This window comes from Thalassophryne amazonica, chromosome 1, assembly GCF_902500255.1.
Source record: "Thalassophryne amazonica chromosome 1, fThaAma1.1, whole genome shotgun sequence".
Lineage (NCBI taxonomy): Eukaryota > Metazoa > Chordata > Actinopteri > Batrachoidiformes > Batrachoididae > Thalassophryne > Thalassophryne amazonica.
Genome location: NC_047103.1, coordinates 35,710,152 through 35,734,979, shown reverse-complemented (window position 1 = coordinate 35,734,979; position 24,828 = coordinate 35,710,152). Strand labels below are relative to the sequence as shown.

At 40.5% G+C, this 24,828-nt stretch overlaps 1 protein-coding gene across 1 annotated transcript in view; it reads left to right on the top strand.

The window, feature by feature from the left end:
- LOC117519240 (gamma-aminobutyric acid receptor subunit rho-3-like) overlaps window positions 1–24,096 on the top strand; it is a 61,460-nt gene extending 37,364 nt beyond the window's left edge. The window contains exons 3-10 of the mRNA XM_034180561.1: window positions 8,657–8,724; window positions 9,001–9,224; window positions 12,261–12,343; window positions 13,454–13,591; window positions 14,931–15,083; window positions 15,724–15,785; window positions 20,695–20,826; window positions 23,794–24,096. Coding sequence (XP_034036452.1) covers window positions 8,657–8,724; window positions 9,001–9,224; window positions 12,261–12,343; window positions 13,454–13,591; window positions 14,931–15,083; window positions 15,724–15,785; window positions 20,695–20,826; window positions 23,794–24,096 — 1,163 coding nt within the window. The remainder of the gene's footprint in view (window positions 1–8,656; window positions 8,725–9,000; window positions 9,225–12,260; window positions 12,344–13,453; window positions 13,592–14,930; window positions 15,084–15,723; window positions 15,786–20,694; window positions 20,827–23,793) is intronic.
- Window positions 24,097–24,828: the final 732 nt, after the last annotated feature.

The following is a 24,828-nucleotide window of genomic DNA, read 5'->3' as shown; positions in this document are numbered from 1 at the left end:
TGTGATTAAAGCTCATGTATTTGGGGGATTTGTGGAGTGAAGCTGTTTTGTTTTGCTGTTTCTGTCCTGTTTGTGTGTAGAAATCAGGTTATTGAGGTTTAGCAGTAACACAAGCTTAATCTGCTAATGAGGTGAATGACCGCGGTGAGCCAGGAGATGAATGCTGTTGGCTGCATTGAGCTTGGCCGACATGAGGTTGAAGGAAAATACAGACAGAAAAGAGAATGAAAGTGGTTTGAGCTGACAGTTTGAGATATTTTGCAACGTAAGTACAGAATGCTGGTATACTTTCTGAGGCTAGACACAGGAGATCTGGTAGAATCTCTTGCCATGGCATGGTGCAATTCTGCCAGAATTAAAAATGGTTACACCAGTTCCAAAAAATGATCACAAATTTTTACATTTTTTAGAGAATGATTTTTTATGAAACTTCTCATGAAGTAGTAGTACTGCGATATATTGTTAATCACTGCATGGCACTACTGGCAACCCAATATGGTGCTGCTGCATGAAAATGTCTCGTACCTGTACCCACCACTTGGAAGACAAGTCTCTTACCTGTAACCACATCCTAAATGATTTGGAGTTTAAACCAGAATTGTATTCTTGTCAGAATGGAAAACCCACCTGAACCAATATAAAAATGTCAGTATTCAAGTTTCAATGTGTAATCTACTGTAATTCAGTGATTGATAAAGTCTCAGTCAGTTCTTACTCTGATACCAGAACCACATTGGTTGCTCAGTGCCAGCCATGATACTCACTTAGCAATTAGGCAGCAAGTATGACCAAAAACAAGGTCTACTGCAACTCTTATGACAATCAAAGCCAAGCAAAAGTGTTCAATGGCACCTACACAGTAAAAAGGTCAGAGTGGGACCATATGTTCATTGTCAGTGTTAATTTAACACTGGTGATTTGACTGTGTAGTTTCTCTGCATGTAGAGAAGCCTAAAATATGCACTCCTCACCTGATGGTTTCAGTGAAGGGTTTCAGATTCAAGGTCTCTGACCTATGGGTACAAACCATTGGTGGTATTGAGTCATATGGTATTGTGGGTGGCATACATCTGTTCTACACTGAATATCATATGTATGTTCTATGCTGGGTAGCATAAAACGTAGCAACTTAGCAACTTGCGCGTATGCAACGCAGCAACTTGCGCACAAGTTGCTGCATCCACATGTGCAGTGTGTGCATAGGGGCGGAATTTTCTACAGCACTGTGTTTCTGCACCTGAGCCTGAACAAGTCTGAAAGTCGTTATGTTTGTGAAACTTGAGTGGTCCTGAAAAAAGTATTAAATAAAAAGTGAAGCACTCAGGCTGCGAGATTATCAGCAAAAAGCAGCAGGAGTGAGGGACGTCACCCTGTTGGTGTGATCGAGCAGACACACTCAGTCTGCAAATTTCTCACTTTTGGACATATACACACACCCAGTTTGAGCAGCGGAGCTTCTGCAAATTTGTCTGAGGTGTGTAAGTAGTCTGAAAATAAAATATGACATTAGTGCACCACTGAACACTGAGGTTTTATCTGCAAAAGTTAGCTTATCCTTTACAGCAGTATTATGAATCAATAACTCAGTCGAGCTGTTTTATAATTGTAAATTGTTTGATCTATCTTTATTTTTACCAAATAAATCTACTAAATAGTTTCATTGTTCCTGCTCTGACTACAAGAACAGTCTCAACTTTAGATAAGTTAGCTTTCTTATTTTTATTTTAACTATCTAGTAATCAGACCTTGAAGAAAATAGCAGAGCCCTGTTTCGTGTCTCTTTACATTTTACAAAACCTTCACTTGTCTCACATCAGGAACATTTCAACATTTTCTGTACAGAGAACCTTGTAAATCCAGATGCACTTCAAAACATCCAGTGATGGAGCTGGACACCAAAACCCTGAAGTCCAGAAGGAATAAGAGAACATCTCTGCTGTTCAAAATGTGAGGAGAGTGGCTCCAAAAACTCCATCAAGAGGTCGAAGCTGTGGAGGAGATGTTCATCTGGTTAAATGTCCTGAGAGTCCAGCTCACCAGCTCATCTCTGAAAACTCACAACTGCTGCTATGCTTCTAAATAAAACAAAGCCTCTTTAAAGAACAATTCTATTATTTGAAAAAAATGTTCCTTTTATATTTTTGCATTTAATTAATGAATCATTAAACATGTCCATGAAGTCAAAGTTCAGTCAATAAGACACTTGCACAGGTTGAAGAAGCCCCACCACTATTGTGCCCAATTTCAAAGCATTCACAATCACTAGAATAGCGAAATTCATATTTTAGTAATTACTCTGTCCTGATTACAACATTAACAGCAATCACATAGTCAATCAGGACACAGTTAAATGTTGAAGTCACTAATTTAAAAAAAATGGCTTCATCGTGAGGTTTATGTCACATGGCTACATGTGTTGACAAATAACCATCAAGAGAAAATGAAACGTGACTGCAGAAAATATGCATTAATCTTTAGTGGACACACTTCATTGTTAAATCATCTCCTGCTGTGTTTGTAATAAATATTTATATTTATTTGTGAAGTCTTTCTCCTGGTTGAAATGCAGATATGAATGAATGAATCTACCAGACTTAAAAATGTACACATTACTTTTCATGCATTTTTATTTGCCTACAAATAAATTTTCAAAGCTAATTATCATGCTCATCAAGAAATCATCTCACCTGAAGCAGCAACAGACAAGCTGGTGTTATTTTACAGACAAACATCAAAGATTTCCATTTAATTTATATGAATTACAAGTTTTCTCATGTAAGATTTTTTTTTAAGTTCAAAATGTACAGTAATGAGAAATTAATCTTGATATAAAAAACATTTGTAAGGATTTTCTTTAGAAAACTCTGACACATTTATGCGCTCTGTTGTCTTCCGTATTTTGGCCTGGGTGCCTTGTTTCTAATGGACGAGGCAACAGAACTACATCACAGTGTGCAGCGGTGAAAGTTGGTTTGAGTTGAACTTTGACCGCTGTGAGTTTGACATCAAGTGGTGGTGCATGCTCACAGTGGAGCATTACACATGCTTGGTTTTTGCACAACCGGCCGCAGCGTTTGCGTGAAGCTTTTCATTGAAAATAATGAGTTTTACAGCAATGTGTGCCGCGTTCACACACTCTGTGTGAAAGGCCCTTAACACAAGCATATCCTATGCAGATTAACGTAAACATAATGTATACTGGCTAGCGTAAACATGACTTCGATGTGGGCTTGCAGAAACGTGCCCTGTGTTGGTTGCATAAACACATCAGAAAAAGACGAGCAAATGTCCTACATTGATTTACACTTCTTTTTTAGCCTTTGTTTAACCAGGTTAGTCCCATTGAGATCAAGATCTCTTTTACAAGTGGGACTTGGAGAATTATAAAGTTTCCAATTCACCTAGCCTGCATATCTTTAGATGTGGCTGGAAACCGGAGCACCCTGAGGGAACCCGTGCAAACATAGGGAGAACATGCAAATTACACGCAGAAAGGCCACAGGTGGGAATTGATCCCATGACCTTCTTGTTGTGTGGTAACAGTGCTAACCACTAATCCACAGTGCTGTCCACAAATGTGATTTATGCTGAGAAGCTTTAATGTGTTCTAGGCTGACTTTTAAGCAAGACCTACAGTGAGCAAATAAGTATTTGATTCACTGTCGATTTAGCAAGTTTTCCCACTTACAAAGAATGGAGAGGTCTGTAATTTGTATCGTAGGTACATTTCAACTGTGAGACACCGAATCTAAAAGAAAAAATAATCAAAAAATCATATTACATGATTTCTAAATAATTAATTTGCATTTTATTGCATGAAATAAGTATTTGATCACCTACCAACCAGCAAGAATTCTGGCTCTCACAGACCTTTTAGTTTGTCTTTAAGAAGCCCTCTTATTCTGCACTCTTTACCTGTATTAACTGCACCTTTTTGAACTTGTTACCTGTAAATGACACCTGTTCACACACACAATCAATCACACTCCAACCTATCCATCAAAGAGCTGTCTAAGGACACCAGGGACAAAACTGTAGACCTGCACAAGGCTGGGATGGACTACAGGACAACAGGCAAGCAGCTTAGTGAGAAGACAAAAACTGTTGGTGTAATTATTAGAAAATGGAAAAAACACAAGATGACTGTCAAGATTATATTAGTAACACACGACGCCGTCATGGTTTAAAATCCTGCAGGGCAGCAAGGTGCTCAAGCCAGCACATGTCCAGGCCCCTTTGAAGTTCACCAGTGAGGCATGGGAGAAGGTCATGTGGTCAGATGAGACCAAAAGAGAGCTTTTTGGAATCAACTCCACTCGCCATATTTGAAGGATGAGAACAACCCCAAGAACACCGTCCCAACTGTGAAGCATGGGGGTGGAAACATCTTTTTTGGGGGAGCTTTTCTGCAAAGGGGACAGGACGACTGCACCATATTGAAGGGAGGATGGATGGGGTCATGTATCGCAAGATTGTGGGAAACAACCTCCTTCGCCCAGTAAGAGCATTGAAGATGGGTTGTGGCTGAGTTTTACAGCATAATAATAATAATAATAATACATAAGTTTTATATAGCGCTTTTCATGACACTCAAAGATGCTTTACAGATAAAAAAACATGTAGACAGTACAAACACACAAAATAAGGATAAACAGGACAGAGGTAGGAAGAAACAACAGAGCAATAAAAGACAACAAAGAGCAACAACAACAACAGATCTGGAGGGAGGAGAATGATGGTGGTTGATGGAAATGGAGAAGCAAAGCCTTAGGTGTTATACGCAGTCTGGAAAAGGTGGGTCTTGAGATAGCGTTTGAAGGTTTGCAGTGAGTCAGACTCTCGGATGGCCAGGGGAAGGGAGTTCCAGAGGGTGGGGGCGGCGATGGAGAAGGCTCTGTCACCCAGGGTGCGGTACTTGGTCTTGATGGTGGGGGTGAGGAGGTTGGCATCCGAGGAGCGTAGATGGCGAGGAGGAGAGTGGCGGTGTAAGAGATCGGTAAGATACGAGGGAGCAAGGTTATTTAGGGCTTTGTAAGTGATGAGGAGAATCTTGAAGTGTATACGCTGTTTTATGGGAAGCCAGTGGAGTTGACAGAGGATGGGGGTGATGTGTTCGCTGGAGGGGGAGCGGGTAAGCAGCCGGGCAGCAGAGTTTTGGACATACTGCAGTTTTTGAAGAACATTTGAGGGGAGGCCATATAGGATGCTACTGCAATAGTCGAGTCATGAGGTGATAAAAGCATGAATTAGCGTTTCAGCTGCTGAGGGCAAAAGGGTGGGTCGAAGGCGTGCTATGTTGCGGAGGTGGAAAAAAGATGTTTTGGTGATGTGGTTTATGTGTGACTTGAATGAGAGTGCAGAGTCCATGTAGATTCCAAGGTTTCTGACCAAAGGGGAGGGGGAAATAGAGTAACCATCAATGAAGAGAGAGAAATTCTGGGAGGTGTGGAGAATGGATTTTGGGCCGAAGATGATGATTTCCGTTTTATTGCTGTTGAGTTTGAAGACGTTTTGGCTCATCCAGGTTTTAATGTCAGTGATGCAGTTGGTGAGGGTGGAAAGGATTGCAGGAGTGATGGTTTTGGTGTTTATGTAAAGTTGAGTGTCATTGGCGTAACATTGGAAGTTGAGTCCATGGCGGCGGATGATGTGGCCAAGTGGGAGCATGTAAAGGATGAAGACAACGGGGCCAAGAACTGAACCTTGTGGAACTCCATGTAGGACAGGGGCGGTAGAGGATTTTTAATGGTTTATGGCGATGTAGTGGGATCTGTCAGAGAGGTATGAGTTGAACCAGGAGAGGGCGGTGTCGTGATGCCAGTGGATTTCAGACGGTTGAGGAGAATGGAGTGGTTGACTGTATCAAAGGCAGCGCTGAGGTCGAGGAGGAGGAGGACGGTGAGGGTTCCAGAGTCAGAAGATAGTAAGAGGTCATTTGTTACTTTAAGGAGAGCTGTTTCGGTGCTTGACAATAACCCCAAACACACAGCCAGGGCAACTAAGGAGGGGCTCCGTAAGAAGCATTTCAAGGTCCTGGAGTGGCCTGGTCAGTCTCCAGACCTGAACTCAATAGAAAATCTTTAGAGGGAGCTGAAACTCGAAGCGTGAAAGATCTGGAGAAGATCTGTATGGAGGAGTGGACCAAAATCCCTGATACAGTGTGCAAACTTGGTCAAGTACTACAGGAAACATCTGACTTCTGTAACTGCAAACAAAGGTTTCTGTACCAAATATTAAGGTCTGTTTTTCTATTGTATTAAATACTTATTTCATCCAATAAAATGTAAATTAGTTATTTAAAAATCAAAGAATGCGACTTTCAGAATTTTTTGTTAAATTCTGTCTCTCACAGTTGAAATGTACCTATGATTAAAATTACACACCCCTCCATTCTTTGTAGGTGGGAAAACTTGCAAAATCAACAGTGGATCAAATACTTATTTGCCTCACTGCATGCAGACTGTCACAAGTGGGTCTCGTGCTGGCTAGCATTAACATACCCTCTGGTGATGTTAACAAATGTTTTCTCATGCCAGCCAGTGCAAACGTGTCCTAACACAAACATAAGATATGCTGACTAGCATAAATGTAAACCGCCAAGCTGCACTAACCCACTAAATGTACAATCATGGAAGTAACATGTTTTGACAATGTGCATCCAGAAAGTATTCACAGCGCTTCACTTTTTCCATGTTTTTATGTTACAGCCTTATTCCAGAATTTTGTAAATTCATTTTTCCCCTCAAAATTCTACTTACAACAGCCCATTATGAAAATATGAGAAAAAAATTTAGTTTTGAAAATTTATTAAAAATAAAAACTAAAAAATCTCATGTAAATAAATATTCACAGCCTTTACCATGAAGCTCAAAATTGAGCTCAGGTACATTCTGTTTCCACTGATCTTCCTTGAGATGTTTCTACAGCTTAACTGGAGTCCACCTGGGGTAAATTCAGTTGATTGGACATGATTTGTAAAGGCACACACCTGTCTACATATAAGGTTCCACAGCTGACAGTGCATGTCAGAGCACAAACCAAGCATGAAGTCAGTGTAATTGTCTGCAGACCTCCGAGACAGGATTGTCATGAGGCACAAATCTGGGGAAGGGTACAAAAGCATTTCTGCTGCTTTGAAGGTCCCAATGAGCACAGTGGCCTCCATCATCTATAAATGGAAGAAGTTCAGACCCACCAGGATTATTCCTAGAGTTGGGTGCCTGTCTGAACTGAGTGATCGGGGGAGAAGGGCCTTAGTCAAGGAGGTGACCAAGAACCCGATGGTCGCTCTGTCAGAGCTCCAGCATTCCTCGGTGGAGAGAGGAGAACCTTCCAGAAGGACAACCATCTCTGTGGCAATCCACCAATCAGGCCTGTATGGTAGAGTGACCAGACGGAAGCCACTCCTTAGGAAAAGGTACATGGCAGTCCACCTGGAGTTTGCCAAAATGCACCTGAAGGACTCCCAGACCATGAGAAACAGAATTCTCTGGTCTGATGAGACAAAGATTGAACTCTTTGGTGTGAATGCCAGGTGTCATGTTTGTATGAAACCAGGCACCATCCCTACTGTGGCAGCATCATGCTGTGAGGATGTTTTTCAGCAGCAGGAACTGGGAGATTAGTCAGGATTGAGGGAAAGATGAATGTTGCAATGTACAGGGACATCCTGGATGAAAACCTGCTCCAGCAGGACAATGACCCTAAGCACATAGCCACGATATCAAAGGAGTGGCTTCATGACAACTCTGTGAATGTCCTTGAGTGGCCCAGCCAGAGCCCAGACCTGAATCTGATTGAACATCTCTGGAGAGATCTGAAAATGGCTGTGCACCTATGCTCCCCATCCAACCTGATGGAGCTTGAAGGGTGCTGCAAAGAGGAATGGGCAAAACTACCCAAAGATAGGTGGGCCAAGCTTGTGCCATCATACTCAAGAAGATGTGAGGTTGTAATTGCTGCCAAAGTAACAACAAAGTACTGAGCAAAGGATGTGAATACTTATGTACATGTGATTTCTTAGTTTTTTTTATTTTTTTATAAATTTGCAGAACTTTCAAAAACCTTTTTTCATGTTGTCATTATGGGGTGTTGTGAGCAGAATTTTAGGGGAAAAATGAATTTACTCCATTTTGGAATAAGGCTGTAACATAGCAAAATATGGAAAAAGTGAAGCACTGTGAATAATTTCTGGATTCACTGTAAATTCACATAAAAACAGACCAAATGAGAAACACTGATGCACCTGTATTAATGGTAATGTCCCGCAGGTGGTGATATTGCTCCATTTCAAGAACCTTGAGTACAGGCTGCTGTGGGACACAACAAATCTGTTGCTTGTAGTAGTAGATACTTTAGTTTTAATCAAACTAGTAGTAGATACTAGTAGTTTTAATCAAACTAAAACAAACCAATTGTAAGCCATTGTGCAGCTGTGTCCAGTCCACAAAATAAGAGGTGTGGAGTGTCTGAAGCCAAACTTCCACAGGTGTAAATGGGTGTCAGAATAAAACAAGAAAAAGTTGTGCAGGTAGGAAATAGGACAGAATTAGCCAACACCTTGTGGTTTGAAAAGAATTTGGGTTATATGTTTGTGATGAAGTCAGATGCAGAAATTAGTAAACATTGTGGAATAATGTTCTTGTGTTGTGTTCAGGTTCAGCCATTCCAGTTGGTATAGATGTGCAGGTGGAGAGCATCGACAGCATCTCAGAGGTCAACATGGTGAGGACTCCCCATCAAATCATTGAATTCAGCTGTTCGATGAAACATAGTTAAAGCTGGCACAATGGAACATTGAAAAAAGTGAAATAATTTTGAAAATGTTACATTCCACTTATGTCTTCTTAGGTGTCCTGCAGGAAAATGTTCCTTTCATGTGTTTGATAGTGGATGAACATTTTTTACAAATGAGGATCATCATCAATATTGTGTAATTTTACCAAATATAGATTCTGCGCACTTTTAAAGCTGCGATTTTAAACCGTCTTTGTGCTGTAGGACTTCACCATGACTCTGTACCTGCGTCACTACTGGAAAGATGAGCGGCTGTCATTCCCATCTCGTAACAACCAGAGTAGGACATTTGATTCACGGCTGGTCAAGAAGATCTGGGTTCCTGATGTTTTCTTTGTCCACTCCAAACGTTCCTTCATCCATGATGCCACCATGGATAACATCATGCTGAGGGTCTATCCAGATGGAAACATCCTCTACAGTGTCAGGTACAAGTTAATGTGGGTGAAGCAATGAAGCAAACAGCAGTTTGGGGCAATGGGAAATATTATAATTTGTTCATAGTCATATTCATCGGATGTTGATTTAATCTGATTGAATGGACTTCAAGTGCATTTATGCTCTTTGTTTGTTTGGGGCATGATCCAGCAGTGTTGAATAGAGTCCGGCCAGTACAGATTTTTGGGGGGGCTAATTATTGATAATAGAGAGTAAAAAATTTACAATACCAATATATCTGCTGATATATATGGAAAAAGTGGCAATGATTCCTAATGTTTTGTTACCAAACCCTTATGACAAAGAAATGTAATTGTAGCTTGATGTTTTACAGTTTAAACAAGAACTTTATTATAAAGAACTATAACTATAGCTAAAAGCCAGCCAGTGTACTTCACGCTGCCATCACCTTGCTTTCACTTGGATTCGCAGTTGTTGTGTCAGTTTGCTCAACATTTGCATTAAACACTTATTTATTTTGGCCCCGTCTAGCAGGCGGCAAAGTGACCACATGTCTCCTGACGCTCTAGAACTCCCACTCTGTTTGAAAATGATCGACAGCTGGTCACTTTGCCTCTGTCTCTTGTAGCTAATGTAACCAAGTGGTCAATGACGCATGCAAGGGGGTCCCAGCCATGCTTGACTTTGCAAACAGTGCTGTTTCAAACAAATATAAATTGTAAGGAAAAGTCTGCAACCATATTGTGGCCATGTGGTACATTTCTCTGGGCATGATCCAGCACACAGTGTTAAGGACAACAACAGATGGAGAAGGCCATTGGGGACACCCACGTTTCACCTGTTTAAGGTAGATAGACAGCTCCTTTTCAGAGCCGAAAATGGATTGTTTTCTGCCATGGTGGCTGCTATTCAGCACTCCAGGTAGTTCTATGGTGTGACGGATGCAGTGACACACTGCACCAGTGCATGCTCCCAGACCTCGTGTTCTGTGTCTCTGTATCAAAATAAATCAACTAAAGAGGGGGACTGACAAGGAATAGCAACAGAAATGTCAAAAAGGGTAACAGTCACTTAGAGAGAATATGCATCAGTTAAAAATGGAGCCAATGTGTGTGTGCTTTATGTTGACTTGAACTGATTTACAACTTTGGCAGGAATACAATTTTTAAACAGCAGATCTACACTGAACAAGAATATAAACACTATTGTGTTTATAATATAAACACTTTTGTTTTTGCCACTTAAAGCTGTGGTCACAACCCGCCGTACTTGCACATGCGTGCAGTCTACTTGCAAAAACGTGGGATAAATTTGGAGATCTGTATGTTGTATGTACTGCCTCAGTACGAATTTAGGAGCACGCAGACACACGCAGACACGCCGTAGAGGTTTTAGTGCATGCAGAACTTTCGCTGCGGTCAAGCTGCGGATTCACCAGCAGTACAGATGACGCACGTTGTGAGTACTGCCTCAGTATGGATTCAAAGCAGCACATTTTCGTTCAATTACTACTGAATTAACCAAATCAGTACGTAGGCAGTACGGATTACGGCACTCACTCACCACATACTATGGAGGCCGACAGACTTGCATGCACGACGCAGTGTCTCACTTGAACTTGGACTTTATTTCCAAACGTCAGCAACACACACTCCACAGCTTCAGTCTGATAACTAGCTGTAAGTTTTCGAGGCAAGTAAACACTCGTACAACTGACCGCTGCAGGCTGGACATGCTCATGCATCGCTGACCCGAAAAACACCTGCCGCTCCGGTCCCGCTCATAAAAAAGAAAAGCGACCCCACACACACTGCTTTAGTGTCAACTCTCTTTATCGTTACACTCCTAGAGACGTGCGTTGAACGTACTCCCTCCCTCCTCTTGCTACTGCCTCCGTACATTTTCACAAAAACGTAGTGGCCGTGGCATCCGCAGAAAACGTACGGCAAAAAAAAAAAAAACGCACGGTGGGTTGTGACCGGGGCTTAAAAGGCCACTCTGAAATGTGCAGTTTTGCTTTATTTGGTGGGGGGGGGGGGGGGGGGCAGGAAACCAGTCAGTATCTGGTGTGAGCACCATTTGCCTCGAGCAGTGCAACACATCTCCTTTGCATAGAGTTGATCTGCAGTCAGGTCGAGACCCCAATGAGGAGGACAAGCATGCAGATGAGCTTTCCTGAGACGGTTTCTGACAGTTTGTGCAGAAATTCTTTGGTTCTGCAAACCGATTGCTGCAGCAGCTGTCCGGGTGGCTGGTCTCAGATGGTCTTGGAGGTGAACATGCTGGATGTGGAGGTCCTGGGCTGCTGTGGTTACACATGGTCTGCGGTTGTGAGGCCAGTTGGATGTACTGCCAAATTCTCTGAAACGCCTTTGGAGACGGCTTATGGTCGAGAAACGAACATTCAATTCATAGGCAACAGCTTTGGTAGACATTCCTGCAGTCAGCATGCTAATTGCATGCTCCCTCAAAACTTACATCTGTAGCATTGTGCTGTGTGATAAAACTGAACATTTTAGAGTGGCCTTTTATTGTGGCCAGCCTAAGGCACACCTGTTCAATAATCATGCTGTCTAATCAGTATCTTGATATGCCATACCTGTGAGGTGGGATGGATTGTCTCGGCAAAGGAGAAGTGCTCACTAACACAGATTTAGACAGATTTGTGAACAATATTTGAGAGAAATAGAGCTTTTGTGTATATGGAAAACATTTTAGATCTTTGAGTTCAGCTCATTAAAAATGGGAGCAAAAACAAAAGTGTTGCTTTTATATTTTTGCTCAGTGTAATAAGTCATTTGGTTATAATATAATATAATAAATTAATATAATAATCTAAAATTTCATGTTTGCAGTTGAACATAAAGTCAAAACACTGAAAAGTGAAAGTTCAAACGTAAACAGAAATGTTTGTTAAACCAAACATAAATCATCACTGCTCCCGGTGGCCTGGAGCACTTTTGGGATGGTAGCAGTTTTTGAATCAGTTTTTGCATGCATTCTGCCTTCTGATGAAAAATATTGCAAGTTGTAAGTATAATTACAGTGAAATCTGTATTTTACAGGGTGACTGTGACAGCTCTCTGCTCAATGGACTTCAGCACCTTCCCTCTGGACACACAAAACTGCTCGCTGGAGCTAGAGAGCTGTGAGAATCAATAAATTACTTATTTGAAATATATAAAAATGTACATATGTAACTGTGGAATTCATCCAAAAATAATCACAAACTCGTATAAAGCCAGTCTCCCATGCCAATTTTTGACTCCTGATTGTATATGTTTTTGGCAAAAACAAAAACAAACAAACAAATAAAGCAACAAAACTAAACCAAACAAACAAACTGCTATCCAATCAGGGGATGAAAATGTGTGTAATCTTTGGTAAAAGTAGCGTTGTACAGTAGACTGTTGTAATCAGTCTAGGAAGTTTTTAACATTGCTTTGGTTTTTATTTCATTAATGCATCTTGAAATAAATCATTTTTGCTTGGCTGCTAAATTATTTTGATGTTAGATTACAATTAAAGGCTGAACTTAGCATATAATGCAGAATGTTTTCTATTTTGGAGCAGAGTGATTTCAGTGACCATACCAGGCAGCAGTCAGTGGGTGTGCAGGATGGTTCATTCAAAGACTCACTGTTTGCTGACCTTTTAAATCTCCTCTGGAAACATACATCCTTAATCCCATGAAAAGCATGCTACAGTCGTCAGCAGGAGACATTTTTCGGATGTTAACGCATACATTTTAGCTTTGCAGTAACGCCTTGATAGGCATTAGTGCACAGACTGCCACAACACCTTTGTGAGTAGGCTCAGAAGTTCCAGTGTCATGGGGCTGCAAACCTACGACACACAGATTTATACTACTACTGTCATACACTGGGCCCGATTTCCTTCATTTTGAAATCGGGAACATAATTGAGGCCACAAATCGGCAATGGGAGGCCAGTTTAACATGATCTACAAAAATATGACTTGTGCACAAGCTGCCAAACATCAGAATCAATGGCTACACTCATCCTAACTTATGGAGATTTATAGCTCGAGTCTTACCAGTCTCAGATACGTTTTCATGTTGAACCAAAAGCTGAAAATGGGAATGGAAAAAAAAATTCAGTAACATGTAATCAAATAGCACAATGATCTGAGATAGCTCTAAATATATTTTTATTTGTGTGATTTCTTTTTCTAGTCTCACCTGTCCTGCATTTTGTATTCACTGAACACTTCTGTCTCCCTCTCTGTCTCATTTTAGATGCTTATAATGAGAATGACCTGATGCTTTACTGGAAGAATGGGAATGACTCGTTAAGGACAGATGAGATTGCCTTGTCCCAGTTCTTCATTGAACATTTTCATGCCTCCAGTGGTCTGGCGTTCTACAGCAGCACTGGTGAGTGAAAATTTAGAGATGGTGAACATTTTAAGTGAGTGATCTTTTTTTCGTATTGAATGCTGACAAAAAAAAAAAGTAATTTTTGAGGCTGAGAAAAAACAAATATTTGAGATGACTAAACAAAAGCATCGCCCTCGTAGAGCACAAACCCTTGCCAACACTAGTTTCCAATTCCACAAAATTGTACCTTGAAAACAATTTTCAAGGTCAAAGTCCTGTTAAAAGTGGCTTTTCAAAAACTAAATAAGATGTGAACAAGTCAGGAGTATGGATTTAGTTCATGCACTTGAATCAAAGTTTTTTTAGTGTTGTAAGGTGTTTTTTTTCAGCTTTTTCAGTTTCTGAATTCTTTTTCAGATAATTTTCACATAACATTGGTTATCTGCTATGCACAATTTGTCATTTGTTTTTGGCACTTGGTTTTCAACTGATAACTGGAAGATAGACAAAAAGGCATAAAATTCGAACCTTCATCCAATTTTGGTGGTGTAAGTAAATCCATAACAGAAAAATAACAGTGATTGGGGCACTTTTGATTGAGATATAATGCAAAATGTACACCAAATGGGCTTTTCAATATTAATTTCAAATGTCCACAAAATCCACAATCTGGATCAGATCCAGATCAAACTTTGTCAAGCAGTAGTGAGTGCCAGTCACTCACTTTCAAATATGAGAGTGACTGGGGCATGTTTGAGTAAGATATAATGTAAAATATACATTAAATGGGGTTTTCAATGTTAAATTTAAATGGCCACAAAATCTGTAATCTGGATCAGATCTGTATCAACCTTTGTCAGTCAGTAAAGGATGCCATACAACCTAACACTGTCAAATATGAAAAAATTTGATCTTTTCTGACAGAGTTATCAATTTTTAATATTTGTTCAGTGTTAAAGGATAGGTATTTTTCCAATCTTCCAAGATTTTTCCTGGCTTTGATTTTTGACCGATAACCTTGAAAACTGAATCTTGCCTATCAGGATATGAATCCTCTGTAATAAATAAATAAATAAATAAATCATAATGTTATATGAAAAATTTGGGGTTACAGGCTCTTCACAAACAAACAAACAGTGGTCAAAACACAACTTCATTGGTGGAGGTAATAATGAGATTAGTTGTAATAATGATATCAGAAGCAGCATATTTTTTAGCATACCCCATCAGGAAGGGGCATCCAGCATAAAATGAGCACCAAATCCAATGAGGATCTCTAACAGATTTGCTGTGGCAACCCTGAGCAACTGGGGGAAGCAAAAAAATAGAAAAATTAATTATTAAATTTATAATTTACAAATAATAATAATTTTAAAGAAATTTTTGTCTGTGCTAGGTTGGTACAATCGTCTGTTCATTACCTTCATCCTGCGGAGGCACATCCTCTTCTTCATGCTCCAGACTTACTTCCCCACTATGCTGATGGTTGTTCTGTCCTGGGTCTCCTTCTGGATCGACAGGAGGGCCGTCCCTGCTCGAGTCTCTTTGGGTAGCACTCACACATCACACAGATATGCATGTTACATATTACACACATATATTGTGTCTAATGAATGGTTTTTGCGGGAGACCCAGATGGGGAGTATTACATTGTGTTGGAGCATTGACTTCATAATTTTGGCATTGTGGCTCATTTCTCTATGTATGATCCAACACACAAGTGTCTGAGTGTTGAGGACACTATTGTCTGGAGAAGGCCAAGGGAAACCCACACTCCACTTGGCTGTGGAGATGTGGGCAAGGACCGGTTATCTGCCTGGGAGGCTGCCATCCAAGTCGCAAGGCAGTTCTGTGGTGAAGCATGGCACCAGCACATGTTCCCAGACTTGACTTGACTTGGATTAATAGCAGACTTAGGCTGCTATAAAGTGCTATTCAGCTTGATTACAATAATAGCAATATGTGCTTATCTACATTAAAATGTTTTATTGGTAAGAATTCTAAAAAGGTCTTTCAAAAGAAAAATCTTTCACATATGCCTCATTATAAACTGAATGCCACAGCCTAAAGACAACCTGTTTACTTTTTCCCACAACTTGATTCATCAGTATGTTGACCACTTAACCATTCTTCTAAAATTTTACATTATTTGGCACTGCTTGGTAAAATAATCAAAACTGTTGCTGCAGGTATAACCACAGTGCTGACGATGTCCACCATCATCACAGGTGTGTCCTCCTCCATGCCCCAGGTAAGAAATAGTATGTGTAGGTGGAGGCTACCTTCATCTGGACTGCATGCTTACATTGGCGCTCAGGGCCAGTTAAGAGATGTGACCTTATGAACAAGTAAGTGTTGTATGGCTGGGGGGGCCTGGCTGCCTTTTGTTTCTGTCTTCTGTGCTGTCTTTTGTTTTTCCTTCCAGGTGGTACGCGTTTAGGACTGAGTGGCTGTGTGGCTGAGTTTTCAGGACCTCACCCTGATCACCTGAGGCTGATCAAGTGCAGCTCGTCAGGACTCACAGCTGTGGTGCATCTACACGGATTGGAGCATGGTGGCATTTAAGTCTGGAGTACACAGTGTGTATTTGCCAGAGACTCGACCTTGTGACCAGACGGGTGAGATCGTCGTCTTGAGAGCCATCTCATCATCACGGATGCAGAGAACGTCCAGGTTTGATACATGGTCTGTGAAAGAGGAGGGGGTGAGGTCTCACGCTCGTCAGCACACTTCCTGAGGTACGTTAGGTTTTGTGACTAACATAAGTACAGTCAGTAAATGTGGTGTCCCTCACACCTTATTATATTGAGCTGTTATGTTAGTCGTTTAATCAGCTTCCACTGCAGTTGAGTAATGTGAACTGGGTGTTCCATGCCTGCAGAGAGGGAAGCTGATTAGTGATTAAGCCAGGAAGTGTTTGCTGTTTATGTACACCTTTGAGCGGTCTCTCTGTGTGTGGAGTGTGGACTCACATGATGGTTTCTTCTTTCACAGACTCGGTTTGTCGCGGCCACCTGGGGGGTGTCGGCGGGGTCCTTGGGTCTGAACTGTTTCTGGCTCCGGACCGTTTGTGCAGCTGGGAGCGCACCGTAAATCCACCACGCCAGACCGTGCACTCATTTGTTGTCTTTTTTCACATCACTGTTATGTCATTAAATTTTGTTATCCTTTGTACCGTGCTCTGCTTATTTTATACTGGGTCCTTCAAACGCTGGTCGGTTCTCCGTCCTGCGTCCGACACATAACAGTAAGTTCTAAATTTCATGTGTAAGTGCCCTGTGCATCTGATTCACATGGAGAAAATGCCATATGAATTCTATTTTCCATTTATTTTAATGATGCAAACAATTGTGTGTGCACAGCAACAATAGCTGAAAACTTAATGCATCAATAACAGTAAGAGGGAGGACAAAGAGTTGATTGATGTTGTGTAATGGGAGGGTGCAGAGATGCAGACTGGTACAAAAGCATGGGGACTTTTCGTTTTGGAAGTATAGTTATTGTATGATATACTATGACTATATTATAGTATGAGCACTTATTGTACCTGCATTATTGGTAAACGTCCACCAGGTGATGATTTTGCTCCATTTCAAGAACCTTGAGTAAAGGCTGCCCTGGGAAATGACGACAAACCTGTTGCTTTAGTAGTTGACAGTTGTGGGCACAGCTAATCAAAACATTAGCTCCGATTACTGGTAATCAACTAACTGAAAAGTTCTCTTTTTTAATGCGAAACCAATAAACTGCCAAAAAATTATCGGAAGCTACAGATAACCGATAACTTTCAACTGTCCCTCAAATACGCTCTCAGCTACTAAGAAGCTGATTTTGAGTTTAAACACCACCAAAGCTTCTATGAAAACCAATGGCAATCACAAACCCAAACAGTCAATGAACCAGTGCTTCTGTGTTTGTGCACTATGCCCCCTGCTGTAGGAAAGCATCATTTACCCTTATAGGATACAGTGGTCCAGCGATGAGGCAGAGGTCTTGAAATGGAAAGCAGGTTTGAATTATGGTTTTGCTTCATAAATAAAATTATTCTGGACAGAATAACTACATTAATGTAAACTCTTAAAATGTACAAAGTGATATATAACACATATCTCTTAATTTTTAAATAATGCAATAATTCTGAAGATTTGAACATTAACACACCAAAGGGATTATGGGTAAACTAAGCCTCTGCTCATATTGATTGGTTGATTCATTCATTCTATGTAAAAACCAACACAAGTGAATCAATGTAACATGTGTTGATGTTTACAAATAAATGTCGTTTTGTAAAATATGTCATTTTTTTCATTTGTATATAAAAATGAAAGAAATTTTCAAGATCCCGCTAGACAGCGCCTAAGCGTACGCATGATGACATCACAACTCTATCCAGTTAGGGAGACAAGGTTTCTTTCAATAACAAGAACTGTCAAAAAACTTTCTCATGTGTGGTTGGAGTTGTGTGGCGATAGGAATCGCCTTTTGAATGCTTGAATAATGATATCAGTTGCACAAAGAAATCAAATAATAGTGAAAACATGTTCGGTGCGGTGTCATAACGCATCAATCAGTTGCTCCATGAGGCGTCATAACATCCGATCAGTTAGCGACTCAGTGCAGTGTTATAACAGATCAGTCAGTCGCTCTGTGAGGCATCATAACATCCGACCAGTTAGCGGCTCAGTGCAGTCTTATAACAGATCAATCAGTTGCTCCGTGAGGCGTCATGACATCAAGCCTGGTTCACATGGCAATTAATAATTAGGCCGATATCGGACCCAATTTTCCCCTTCCAACAATCTTAAGGACGCCCCAACAATCATGATGACGCTAAATATAATCTTATCGGATATTCCTGCCATGTGTGGTGTGTTAAGAAGGACGTGAGGAGCTAAATGTGACATGCAGCCAATCAGAAAGTGAGGTGTTTGACCTGGGAATGTTCGTGTGTGAAATCTGTTTGTTTGTGTTGTTTTTACCGGGTGGCTGACACCACACACTGTACAACTAAACCTGTCAGATCTATGATTTTTTGAATCAAAATTTAACAGATTTTTTGGCTTTGAGAAGCAACCTGGGCTTCTTCTGGTATTTTTACATAAAACAAACACAATAACAATGTCTATAAACTCAGAGAATATATTCACAAGTGTTTAGACACAATATACAAAGAGTTTAAGGCTGCTGTCCATGTGGAGCCTGATCAGAGCATCTCAAATGCATTTCTTCTGTTGTGAATGTACTGAGATACCCATAATGCACCTGGACACAGCATGTCCACACTAAAACCTTCAAAATGAGTGCATTACTTTAAAACTAAAACATATATCTGTTATTTTCACTTTAGAAAACTTCAGACGTGATGTTAATTTAAATAACTTGTCCAAAATTAGTTTGGTTAAAATTTTAACCATAAGTTAAAACTGTATGCCTCTGGATGACTTGGGTGATATTGCCAGTGTATCTGTATGGGGTCAAAAGAAATTAGCTTTTTTCTTTTCTGTGACTAGTTCTGCTTTGCCTGCAGAGGATAGAATGGTTTCTTCTAGAACCAGCTCTTCTCTGCTTGCAGAGGATAGAACTGCGCATCTACTACAAAAAGCTACGTCTGCAAAAATATTAGCGGTCTAAAAAATATCGGACCAAAATTTATAGGAAGATAATTGGTCCGATGATGTTTTTCAAAGTTATCTGAAAAGCTAATCCAATAATGAAAACATTATCTTTGATAATTAGTGGTTAGCGTATTAGCGGAATTGTGCCCACCACTGGTAGCAGATGATATAATATGGTTGACTATTGCTGCCAGCAAAGGAGGAAGACAGTGAAAGTTATTGATGGGTTTTGACTAAATTTTTTGTTGTCATTGTCCTTCATCAGGGAAACGTTGATTACATTTTTGTGATCTTGGTGTTCCTCAAAACTTTAATTTTATTGTATTGCTTTGTTTAACATTGATAAATACAGCATTTTTCCAAGAAACTTCTTTGTGACATCAAAAAGGACTATCCATATCTGGCTGACAAATAAACTGCTGGGACGTGTATCTCCTCATGTTTTTACATGTGACATACTTGCCATTGCATGTACAGAGATGTACTGTAGCCTTTAAATATGATTTAATTCATAATTTGTTATGGATGCCCATTGATGAACTGTTCACCAGGCAACAGTGGAACAATGTTTTGAAACAGGTTTCATAATGTTCCTAAACAATGTTTCAAGTTTGCCAATATTAATTTGCAGGACTGAATGTTTTGGCACCATCCCAGCCACACATTCTATCCATTCTATAATTCTAGTTTTACTTGTTTTTGTTATATTTCATCACGTAGTGTGAGTTGTGTTTGTTTCCGTATTTGGTAGCTTAAATTATTAGCTGACGTGAAGCTGGGCACCAGTAGGCAACACACACACATGAACACACGCCGTACAGAGTTTTCAGCAGGTATCAGCTGAATTGCATGTAAATTGAATGACAGGTGTTTGTAGATTTCCATAATCAATCAGCATCCAGTCTTCAAGGTGTCAGACACATCTAGAGGATATTACAAAGGAAAAATAAAGTTGATTTTACAGTTGAGCAGCTGTACTAAAGCTCATCACAAATTAATGCACTTGGTTTCAGTGCGGACGTTTCCTAGTTCAGACCTCACCCTGCTCCATGCAATTGTGTCAGTAAGGGCATCCGGTGTAAAACGTGTGCCAAATCAATATGCAGATCCACTTCGGATCTGCTGTAGTGACCCCGAGTGAAAACAAGGGAGCAGCCAAAAGGACTTACTTTTATGTGCTCTTTGGTGAATTAGAAGTTGAGAGCATTGATTGTTTTTGAGTTATTACCTACACAAGTTGGCTGGGATGGATGAATCCACCCAGTCATGTCCATTTTAGCTGTCCAAGTCCTGCGCTGTTACCAGAGTGGAACAACAGTCGGCACTTTGGTAAGGTAGACTGATAAAGTCAGACAATGTATTACGGTAATAGATTAGGCATTTATTTGAGTTCTTGAGCCAAATGTTATTACCGGCAAAAATGTTATAAAATGTAAGAAGATATAGCTGTTGATGAATGAAAATCTATAAAACATAAGAAGATATAGCTGTTGATAAATGAAAATCCCAAGTTTTGATTTGTGTGTGTTTGCATATGTGGTCCAGGTGTCATATGTAAAAGCGGTGGACATTTACCTGTGGACCAGCTTCCTGTTTGTCTTCCTGTCAGTAATCGAGTACGCAGCTGTGAACTACTGCACAACTCTGGAGGAGATGAGGAAGCTAAAGGGAAGAAAGGTTTGAACAGATGACAAATAGAACTACCAAGCCAAACCAGAGATGGAATTATTTTTTGTAATGCATCTCACCCTTGAGGACAAACAAAGACATTGCACCAGGTCATATACATCAGTGTACAAACAGAACATCTCGGAATATAATCCAAAATTTTCATTAAAAAAAAAAACAAAAAAAATTTTTTTTTTATTATTATTGTTGAGCTTCCTGTTTGTACAACCCCAATTCCATTGAAGTTAGGACGTTGTGTAAAATGTAAATAAAAACGGAATACAATGATTTGCAAATCCTCTTCAACCTATATTGAATTGAATACACCACAAAGACAAGCTATTTAATGTTCAAACTGATAAACTTTATTGTTTTTGTGCAAATATTTGATCCTTTTGAAATGGATACCTGCAACACATTTCAAAAAAGCTGGAACATTGGTATGTTTACCACTGTGTTACATCACTTTTCCTTCTAACACTCAATAAGCATTTGGGAACTGAGGACAATAATTGTGACTGTCATGATTGGGTGTAAAAGGAGCATCCCCAAAAGTCTCAGCCATTCACAAGCAAAGATGGGGTAAAAACCATTGTCATTTAACACAGTTCATCGCTACATCTACAAGTGCAAGTTAAAACTCTACCATGAAAATTCAGTAAGGTATATAATACATTCCAATTCTACGGTAGAACTTAGAATTTAGGTGCCTGGTCTTGAGAACCAGGGATGGTAGGTTAGAGTAGGTGCCTGGTCTTGAAAATGCAAAGCGAAAGCCTTACATCAACAACATCCAGAAACACAGCCGCCTTCTCTGGGCCCAAGCTCATTTGAAATGGACAGACACAAAGTGTAAAAGTGTGCTGTGGTCTGATGAGTCTACATTTCAAATTGTTTTTGGAAATCATGGACGTCGTGTCCTCCGGACAAAAGAGGAAAAAGACCATCCAGGTTATTAGCGGCACTAAGTTCAAAAGCCAGCATCTGTGATGGTATGGGGTGTGTTAGTGCCCATGGCATGGGCAACTTACACATCTGTGATGGCACAATCAGTGCTGAAAGGTACATCCAGGTTTTGGAGCAACACATGCTGCCATCCAAGCAACATCTTTTTCAGGGATGTCCCTGTTTATTTCAGCAAGACAATGCCAAGCCACATTCTGCACGTGTTACAACAGCGTGGCTTCGTAGTAAAAGAGTGTGGGTACTAGACTGGCCTGCCTGCAGTGCAGACCTGTCGCCCACTGAAAATGTGTGGTGCATTATGAAGCGCAAAATAGGACAACAGAGACCCCGGACTGTTGAACAACTGAAGTCGTACATCAAGCAAGAATGGGAAAGAATTCCACCTACAAAGCTCAACAATTAGTGTTCTCAGTTCTCAAACTCTTATTGAGTGTTGTTTGAAGGAAAGGTGATGTAACACAGTGTTAAACATACCACTGTCCCAACTTTTTTAAAATGTGTTGCAGGTATCCATTTCAAAATGAGCAAATATTTGCATAAAACAACAGTTTATCAGTTTGAACATTAAATATCTTGTCTTTCTGGTGTATTCAATTGAATATAGGTTAAAGTAGATTTGCAAATCATTATTATTGTGTGCTGGGGGGCTGGGGTGGACATGTTTTTTTTTTGGATGTGTGTTTATTTTCCTTCCTAGGTGGTTTGGAACTGATCTCTGGGAAAGCTGTGCTGCAGAAGAGTCTCTCACCTTTATTATGATGATTGGCTGCACCTGCTGTGATCTCGTGCGGCTCTCCATTAGGAGGAAGTTGCGACACCTGTGATATTCACGTGCAGATCTAAGGGCTTTCAGCTGGTACCTATGTGGTAATGAGAAGCTGCATTTAAGCCAGCAGTGAGTTGGACTGGATTGCCGGAGAATTGAACTTTGTTGCATTCTTGTGACGAGTATGTGAGGACGCCGAGGGCTGCTCCAGAGGCTGACATCACGTCTGTGAAGGAGGATGAGGGTGAGAGGCAAGCGCTGTCAGCACACGTCAGAGGTGATTATTTCTAAAAGCTAAATTGTTTATATGTTGTGGCGTTTGACGCAGTTAAAATTAAAGAATTGAAGATAATTGTTCTGATTCCTCCTCACGGCTGTGGTGAAGGGATAGATGATCTTCCACTCGCTGTGAGCAGCTGTTTGTGTGAAGTAGGTCCGCAGTAAGATCTGAACGTGTTGCTGATAAGTGTGCCTCTGTGGAGAAAATTGTGGATAATGATAGTATGAATAACCTCACTTCTGCTCTTCCTTCACAGAGCATTGTTCTGGAAAGTCACCTGGGGGGGGGGGGGGGTGTTGACGGAACGATTGAGTCCAGAAGATTCGGGCACGGATCTGTTGTGGCGCTGAGAGAGTACGCCACTTGTCCACCTTACCAGACTTTTATTATTTAGATTTTATGTACAGCACAGGGTGACAGTAATAAATCTGTTTTTCTTTCTGGAGCTGCTTCTGGTCAATTAGTGCTGGGTTCTGTTGGACTCTGGGCCACTCCTCGGTCCGCGTCCCTCACATAACAGTTATTCTGTTTTTATTTACATTTTACACAACATCCGAACTTCATTGGAATTGGGGTTGTACTTAAAAGAAGCAATGAACGGGTTTGAAAACTAAACCAAGAAGAAAAGTCATCTGGTAGATATGCTCTGTGCCACTGTGCATGGTAGAAGGTTGCCCCTGCTGCATATTTTGAGGTAACTGCTTATCTTGAAAAAATTAAAAAGTAAAGTAAACAGTACCAGTCAAAGGTCTGGACACACTTAATGGGAAAGGAAAGTGTGTCCAAACTTTTCATTGATAATGTATTTTAAATAAACTTGATAATTTGGTATTAAAGCAGTAACTTAAATTTTTTGTATTTGTTCATAATATCATCTGTCAACTGATTTAAATGGTTAAATGTGACCAAACGTGGCCAAGGTTCTTGCAGCCAAATCAACATATTCTCCTTTTCACCTTCTCAGCTCCTCTCCACCTACAACGCCAGCCAGGCGATGGCTTTCGATGGCTGTTTCCATGATGAAGACATTGAGCTGACTTCATATCTTCGCATGGCTCCTGCTCTGATGTCTGAGCCCCTCACTGCTGAAGATCAAATCCCAGAGAGCCGACCACTTGAAGGAACTCGTCTCCGTCGCCAACGATCTTTGCGTGAAAATGTGGACCTTCTGGTCACCAACAGCTACATGATTGACTCGTATTCCCGTGTGGTCTTCCCTCTGTCCTACCTGCTCTTCAACACAGTCTACTGGAGCCTGTACTCATGAGGTTTGAGGTTTCTAGTCACACACTAAATGAACACAGTTAAATGTTGAGCTAGCGAGTAGGTGTAGGATTTGTTTGGACTTCAGTACTTTAATGGTGATAGGACCAGCAGTGATCCATTCATTGACACCACTCAACATGTTGTTTGCCACAAAGATTGAATTTTAAGCACGAGAGCCTACATAGTAGTACCAAGACTCTAATTCTGAACACTTTCAAATGGCCATTTGGGTAGTGAGAGCTGGTTGACTTTTGAGAGCATGGTAGCAAAGTGGTACAACCTGATTTTTACTTTTGAATATTTGTATATGTGTCTCTTTGTTATGTGCGTGATATTAATACAAGTCATTTCTGAAGTTATTGTACATGTCTTGGTAAGTGTTTTTCAGTTTATCTGTACTACGGCTCACTCTCATTTTGCATTTAGTTATCAATGTCATTTTTATACCAAAAGTAGAGCAGGCAGCTCAGTGGAACAGGATTTGGGCTACCAATATGGGAACCTTGGTTTGACACGTCATCTTCATTGTTTCAGTCCCCTCAGCTGTAAATGGGTACCAACTTTGACTGGAGAAGTAACCTGCGTTGAACCGACATCACATCCAGGGCACACTCTCATTTACTTCCCTCTATGGAATCTGAACATAAACAGTGGCACCAATGGGCCTCAGGGCCTAGATAGGACTTCCTTTGCTGTGGGGATATTCTAGATTAGGATAAAATTTGTGTGAGAA